Source organism: Scyliorhinus canicula, chromosome 24 (assembly GCF_902713615.1).
Source record: "Scyliorhinus canicula chromosome 24, sScyCan1.1, whole genome shotgun sequence".
NCBI lineage: Eukaryota > Metazoa > Chordata > Chondrichthyes > Carcharhiniformes > Scyliorhinidae > Scyliorhinus > Scyliorhinus canicula.
In genome coordinates this window covers 1,130,767-1,138,490 of record NC_052169.1, presented here as the reverse complement: position 1 = coordinate 1,138,490, position 7,724 = coordinate 1,130,767, and the positions used below count along the sequence as shown (strand labels likewise).

At 45.9% G+C, this 7,724-nt stretch overlaps 1 protein-coding gene across 1 annotated transcript; it reads right to left on the bottom strand.

Moving 5' to 3' along the window:
* Nucleotides 1–465: 465 nt before the first annotated feature.
* On the bottom strand, nucleotides 466–4,788 carry LOC119956941 (beta-1,3-galactosyl-O-glycosyl-glycoprotein beta-1,6-N-acetylglucosaminyltransferase 3-like). Its single transcript, XM_038784531.1, has 2 exons — nucleotides 3,924–4,788; nucleotides 466–1,633 (listed from the first exon to the last, which is right to left on the bottom strand). The coding sequence occupies exons 1-2, from the start codon at nucleotides 4,707–4,709 to the stop codon at nucleotides 1,103–1,105; spliced, it is 1,317 nt and encodes a 438-aa protein (XP_038640459.1). The 5' UTR covers nucleotides 4,710–4,788; the 3' UTR covers nucleotides 466–1,102.
* Nucleotides 4,789–7,724: the final 2,936 nt, after the last annotated feature.

The following is a 7,724-nucleotide window of genomic DNA, read 5'->3' as shown; positions in this document are numbered from 1 at the left end:
AGCTGAAGGGGTTGGATTACGAGGAGAGGTTGAGTAGACTGGGACTATACTTGTTGGAAATTAGAAGGATGAGGGGGGATCTTATAGAAACATATAAAATTATGAAGGGAATAGATAGAATAGATGTGGGCAGGTTGTTTCCACTGGCAGGTGAAAGCAGAACTAGGGGGCATAGCCTCAAAATAAGGGGAAGTAGATTTAGGACTGAGTTTAGGAGGAACTTCTTCACCCAAAGGGTTGTGAATCTATGGAATTCCTTGCCCAGTGAAGCAGTAGAGGCTCCTTCATTGAATGTTTTTAAGATAAAGATAGATAGTTTTTTGAAGAATAAAGGGATTAAGGGTTACGGTGTTCAGGCCGGAAAGTGGAGCTGAGTCCACAAAAGATCAGCCATGATCTCATTGAATGGTGGAGCAGGCTCGAGGGGCCAGATGGCCGACTCCTGTCCCAATTCTTATGTTCTTATGATGCCTGTTCTTGGATGCTCCGCCCCCTCCAAAACAGCATCATTGGGGTGTAGGCCGCAAGCCATTGGGAAGGCCTCAGGACATTACCTGAAGGCCCTCCTCCGATGCTCCGCCCCCAATGGGCCGATGTTCCAATGGCGCGGGGCACGTGTTCTCTCAGGTGTCGGGACCCGGCGTGGCGGCTGCGGTTTCAGTTTTGGTCTCCTTACTTGAGAAAGTCAGTCAGGGGGAAGCCGTGCCGCTGGCCATGGGGGGAACCTGCGTGGACTGGTGGGGGGGTGGCCCGGGGGACTCCAGGGGGGCAATATCTGGCAGGTCTTCACTGTGTCTGCACGGCCATGGACCCGGCAATTATCCACCTGTTTATTTTGTGAAGGCCATGTGTTTTACGTGGCGCGGCTGCTAGCCCCTCACCAGTCGGAGGGTCAGTGATGGGGCCTCACCAATTTTATTATCATAGAACTAGACACTTCCTTCGGACATAGCTTCAAAATCAGAGAATCCAGCCCCTTGTCAGATCATGGTATCATTAATCAAGAAGGCTTGGACTCACCTCCTGGCGAATGAAGTGGGGTTAGGCAACTATGTGAAGAACAAATAAACATGGAAATGTAGGGAAGAATTGAAATATAGGCTCACATAAAACCTTTTCTATAAATTGCTTTATATCTCAGATGTCCCTCCAAGCACTGAAGGGCTGTGTCATCCACTTGAGAATCAAATTTGTTGGCAAAGAGGTGATGTTGTTGCAGGATCCAGTGAAGATCACCAGAACCGTAGATGCACACTGAACGGCGATGAATGCCTGCACACTTTGGATAAGGTGCATTTTTTGTGATGTCTCCCTCCATGTAGGACCACTTCACCAAGCGGGCAATGGCTGCCATATCTGACATATGGTACTTGCTATTGGGGGGGTTGGTGCCTGGGACGGTCGGCATTCTCTGCAGAGTAGCCCAAACATGCTCGTCAGGACTATACGTATCTTCTGCCCACTTTAGAAATTTCTGGACTTCAGGACTTACAAACAAATGATTTACAAATTCCCTCGAAGCCACAAAGTACGCATTCCCAGTAAACATGGGTGTACTTATTGGAGGTAAGCTCTTCTTCTCCTTAGTTCTGCTGATTTGGTTTTTAACTTCATGATGAAAAAGCCACCGCTCCTGTGGTTTAAAGAAAGTAAGCTCAAAATCGGAATTGTAATTACTACAGAAAGTCCATTAAATCAATAAAGGGGAAGGGAATAAATTAGTCTCAACTTAATCAAATCTAACTTTTTCAGAGCTATGGGGAACAGGCAGAGAGCTGGCATGGACATGATGGGCTGATTGGCCTTGTCTGCTACAATTATTTTAGGACTCTATGATTTTAAATATAAAAATGGGATATTTTGTTTCCAAATAGAAAATCAGATGAGATGTGAAACTGGCTGCAATCAGTAGCACACTGGCAAAATCTAACCCCCCTTGTAAGGGCAATTTAGTGTGGCCAATCCACCTACCCTGCACATCTTAGGAGGGTGAGACCCACGCAAACACGGGGAGAAGGTGCAAACTCCACACGGACAGTGACCCAGAGCCGGGATCGAACCTGGGACCTCGGCGCTGTGAGGCAGCAGTGCTAACCACTGCGCCACCGTGCTGCCCTAATGTAATTGTTTCAACACAGTCCGACCTCACGTATGAGCAAATTATTGGAATCAATTCTGAGAGACAGGACAGTCACTTAATAGGTGGCATGGTGGTGCAGTGGTTACCACTGCTGCCTCAAGGCGCCATGGACCTAGGTTCGATCCTGGCCCCGGGGGTACATGAATAAAAATTATCCTCATTTAGACACTGGGTTGGGCAAACCATTCTCATTGGTCCCTGAAGTTATTTAACAGACACCTACACTTTCCCAGCATAGCGACCAGGAAAGAAAATCTCTTAATGGCTGGAGGAGGATACAAAAGTATTAGATGTTACTCCTCTTTTTCCTCGCGCTAATTGTCTTTCTGAACCAAATATCCAACCAGTGGCGGACTGAGTCTAAAAATATTGGTTGCCAGGAGACAAAGGGGGCCCACCCACAACTACAATGCTATCATTTAATTTTCATAACGAATAAATACATTTTTTTAAAAATACATATGGAAAAAAGGGTACAATTAAAATTTTTGTGGAAAAAATGTGTACTTCTTAGTGATTACAGTGTACATGTACTGTACATATTACTGGCAGTAGATACCAAATGTAAATACAGAATGTTATAATTGAATTTTTAATTTATTTTTAAAAATTTTAAGTAATTTGTTGATATTTTTAAATAGTTTACTGCCCAATTTACACATTAACAGATAGTTCAAAAGCACAATAGAGCATTTGCATGCAGTCCACTATATTAAGAGCAATCGTTTGTGTTCGCTAGATGATTGTGCGAATCTGCCAATAATTGCTTCTGCATCCAATTCATCTAACAATTCCTTTTCAATGGATAGCAACATGTATGATTCCAAAGTCTCCTCAGATAGCGAATTTCTTAACCTTGTCTACCCCTGCTCCCTCATTCAATGTCATCCTGGGTGTAGTCTTGTGTCCCTGTGCCCCATTTCTGTGTCTCGTCTGCTGACCACCGCCTTTGCCACCTCTCTACCTGTCCACTCTAATGCTCTGCTGGTCACTCCCCCATCTTCCGCCTTCCAGAAACTTCATTCAACGCATCTAAAGCGTCGCCAAAGAGTCATTCGGACTCAAAACGTTAACTGCATTATCAGTGACATCTCTCGTTCTCGTAGCTACTCTTCCAACTCGTTCGACCTGTTTTCTTGCATTTCACTTTTTCCGCTCACTGAATTCCTCACTAACTTCCTCCCACCTCCATTTTAGAGACCCTTCCAAACAAACTTCCACACAGGCTGTCAGACCTGCTGAGGTATGTCCTGTATTTCCTCTCTTTCTTTCAGATTCCAGCATCCGCAGTGATTTGCGTTTTTACATACCCCCAATACACCAGTCTTGTGTTTAAATCGCTTACGGTCTGGTTTAGCCTTACCTGTGCAATCTCTTGTATCCCAACTCGCTCTACCTGTTTATTTGCATTTCATTTTCTGCGCTCTACCACTAACACCCTCCGAGCCCCACCTTGGAGCCTCTTCCAAACCAACCTTTCACACTTCTCAATCTCTGCCAAGGCTTCCATTGAAAAACTAAAATGCGAGTTCGCCTCTGAGCAGATGTTAGTTGGAAATTGTTGGGACGCACTTCTACCAACTGGATGGAATCAGAGGTTTACCTCGGGGAGGAAACTTCATTCCCTCGCTGACTGGTCAAGTTTGGCTGGAACCTCACACCCAATAAAGACAGCATCAATATAAATAAACTTGTGCGGAATCCTCTGAGGTTGGATTTGCGATCAAAGAGGTAAGACCGCTGCTTGATATCCAATTTAATGTTATTTCAATGGCCAACCTACCGTTTTGAATGCTGATGGTTCCTCGGATTCCATGCTATTTTTCCCATTCAAGACAATCAGGGTTCTGACCATCTCTGCGTTTGTTTTGATGGGGAAGTCCAGTCCGCACAGGTTAATGAAATATTTCCACTGCACTGGACTCTGTAGCAGCTCCTCCATACAGTTCAGATCAGCCTGCACCCGGGACCAGGAGGCATACACCACATTCTCCAGCTTGCTGGCAATGAAAACATTGGGAAAACAAGAGGCGATGGCTTTCACAGCATGATGAAAAGTAACTGCAGCTTTTCTATCCACGTGGATACAGTACAGATTCTGGGGGGTGTATATAGTCCTCAGGAGTCTTTCAAACATTTCAATGTTCTCGTGGATCACAATGGAATAGGCGATGGGGAAATTCCTCTCCTCCAAGCTCCGTGGGAAGGTTAGATATTTGCGCTTCCTTATAAATGCAGCACAGTGCTTCGTCGCATTTATATAATGATTTTCTGTCAGAGGGCCTTTTTTAGATGACACATCAAGAGAGTTTAAACGAGCTTCTTGAACTGCTTCCTGATCTCCTCTAATAATCCGAGAACACATCGCCGGTTGAGTAAACAGATTTAGGTCTCTGTAAAACTTATCCATGCACTTTCTATCACTTACATCTTCTGGGTCTTCCCAAATTCCCATCATCATATCCTCCTCACAGGAATCAAAATCTCCAGAAAATAACAGTACAAATGCAGCCAGTGCAGTTACAGCGGCCAAAGCGGACTTCAGGCGATATTTGCCAAGTTTTCTCATCTTCACCTTTGTTCAAGAATAATCCCAAAACCAATTTTTTCACGTCCTCTCCTGCATCTGCGGGAGACACTCCTGCGCCTTTTACACATCCAATTGTGCAATCCACACGGATTATATTAATTAACTCAGCCACGCCTCTGCCGCACCCAATGTATTTCAATCTCCCGTTTCCTCTTTCAATTGAAGATTAAGCATATTTGAATGACTTTTATATGGCATCCCACCTTTGTAAGACCTGTCTTGGCTCAACTTGCTATAAAACTACTGTAAATAAAATTTCTGTCATAATTAAACAGCAGGTACTGGAAATTACACCTGGTGACACAGAAATAGAGTTAATGATTCAGGGAATGTTCAACATCAGGGACATCAACATACCATAGGGCCTTCAATCTCCACCTGTGAAGGCAGACACTTAAATAATTCGTCATGCTTCCTCCTTGTGTGTTGTCCAGATATAGGTTTAATACTCCAGGTAGCAATAGTACAATAACTAATATCATTATACAATAGGTTTATACAACTTGGTTGTGATCAAACATGGCCTCCCGTAGCCATCTGGAATGGCCACTTACAAAGTAAACATGGATACTTGCAAAGACTCAAGGGAAAAATGGCCAATACAGGATTCAGGCAAACTCAGAGCCTGAATGTATATTTGCTCAGTAAGAAGTCTTACAACACCAGGTTAAAGTCCAACAGGTTTGTTTCAAACACGAGCTTTCGGAGCACGGCTCCTTCTTCAGGTGAATGGAAAGGCTTGTTCCAGAAATGTTTATATAGACACAGTCAGAGATGCCCCGGAATGCGAGCACCTGCAGGCAATCAAATCATCAAAGATGCAGAGAGAGAGGTAACTCCAGGTTAAAGAGGTGTGAATTGTCCCAAGCCAGTTCAGTCGGTAGGCCTCTGCAAGTCCAGGCTTGTTGGTGGGGGCCGAATGTAATGCGACATGAATCCCAGATCCCGGTTGAGTCCGCATTCATGCGTGCGGAACTTAGCTATAAGTTTTTGCTCAGCAATTTTGCGTTGTCGCGTCTCCTGAAGGCCTCCTTGTAGAATGCTGACCCGGAGATCAGAGGCTGAATGTCCTTGACTGCTGAAGTGTTCCCCAACTGGAAGGGAACAGTCCTGCCTGTTGATAGTCGCACGATGCCCGTTTATTCGTTGTCGTATATTTGCTGACAGAGAACCAGACAGTATCGATCCCCTAGCCGAGTTGCATTCTAATGACCCACTTCCCCAGGACAAAGGACGGGTACTCAGGTATCAGATACAATTCCAGACACATCGGCCCCACTCCTTTCACCCAGGAAGCCCAAATGGCCAAGGTCAATGACCACGCAAGACACGCCCAGCCATCAAGGCACCAGCCCCTTTATTGGCTCAAATCGAAGGCCGTAATCGAAGCCTTCCGAATTATTGGGTCCAAAGCGAAGGACCGCCCAAAAGACCGAGAATCCCAAAGGGTAAAGAGAGACACTGCCATGTGTTCCGTCTCTTTTGGCCCTGGCACACCAGCACTCTTTGGCTTGGCCTATACCTGAAGCCCGCAGTAAGGACACATCAGGACCCCACATGGATAAGCGAGGGTAGACATGACGGACAGCACCACAGAGCACAGGGATTCTATAATTGCGGACAAAAGGGACATTACACCCGCGAATACAATGCCCCCCCCCCGAACCAGCAATGGAATCAGCAAGCGAACGCCCCACATAGGAACAATGCCAGGCCTATACACAGTATTAGCGCCCGCCCAGACAATTCTGCCCTGAATAGCACAGATTGACGGTGTTCGGACTCCCCAACTTGGGTCTGTGACACATTCTGGGACGAGTCAGGTAGACCAGTAATCATAGGCACAGTCCAGGGACAGCCCGTAGAGTTCCTTTGGGACAGAGGAGGGTCCCGCACCACTTTAAACTCCTCCGCAATGTTTCACCGAGATAAATGGCCCACGACAGACGCTATCACTCTTAGCGGATTTACAGGACATATCCAGCAGGGATATATCACGGCCCCCATAGATATCCAAATTGGAAACATTAATGCCAAGCACCCCGTTGTTTTAGTAGATTTGCCCCAAACAGCAGAACACATTTTAGGGATCGACTTCATGAGTTCCCACAATCTTTCCTTTGACCTCGTGAATAAGTGTGTGTGGAAAATGGCTAGAACAGCAAGAGCCCCCGCTACGCTCACAATAGGAGACTACGAACACAGAATCTGCTCAGTAGGCGACTATTGGTTTGATCCGCAAGCCATTAGTACAGGTAGGATAATTAGAGAGGTCTTAAAAGCACAAAGCATCCTTCGCCCAGCACAAGTACGACTGTGGAAAAATTCCGGGAACAGTCGCCATTACAGGTCCCGATCCCAAGCCCCAGAAACAATACGGCTTCCCACAGCAAGCCGAGGGAGAAATTGCAAAGGCAATTCAAAGTTTGCTGGACCAAGGTGTAATTTGGCCCGTAGTGTTAAGAACCAATGCCCCAATTTGGCCCGTAAGAAAACCAGACAGTTCATGGAGACTGACCATTGATTACAGAGAACTCAATAAAGTAAGTCCAAGGGCAGCATTGTGGATAGCACAATTGCTTCACAGCTCCAGGGTCCCAGGTTCGATTCCGGCTTGGGTCACTGCTTGTGCGGAGTCTGCACATCCTCCCCGTGTGTGCGTGGGTTTCCTCCGGGTGCTCCGGTTTCCTCCCACAGTCCAAAGATGTGCAGGTTAGGTGGATTGGCCATGATAAATTGCCCTTAGTGTCCAAAATTTCCCTTAGTGTTGTGTGGGGTTACTGGGTTATGGGGATAGGGTGGACGTGTTGACCTTGGGTAGGGTGCTCTTTCCAAGAGCCGGTGCAGGCTCGATGGGCCGAATGGCCTCCTTCTGCACTGTAAATTCTATGATAATTCTATGATGTGCAAAGTAGGTGGATTGAACACGCTAAATTCCCCCTTAATTGGAAAAAATGAATTGGGTGCTCTAAATTAAAAAAAATAATAAATAAA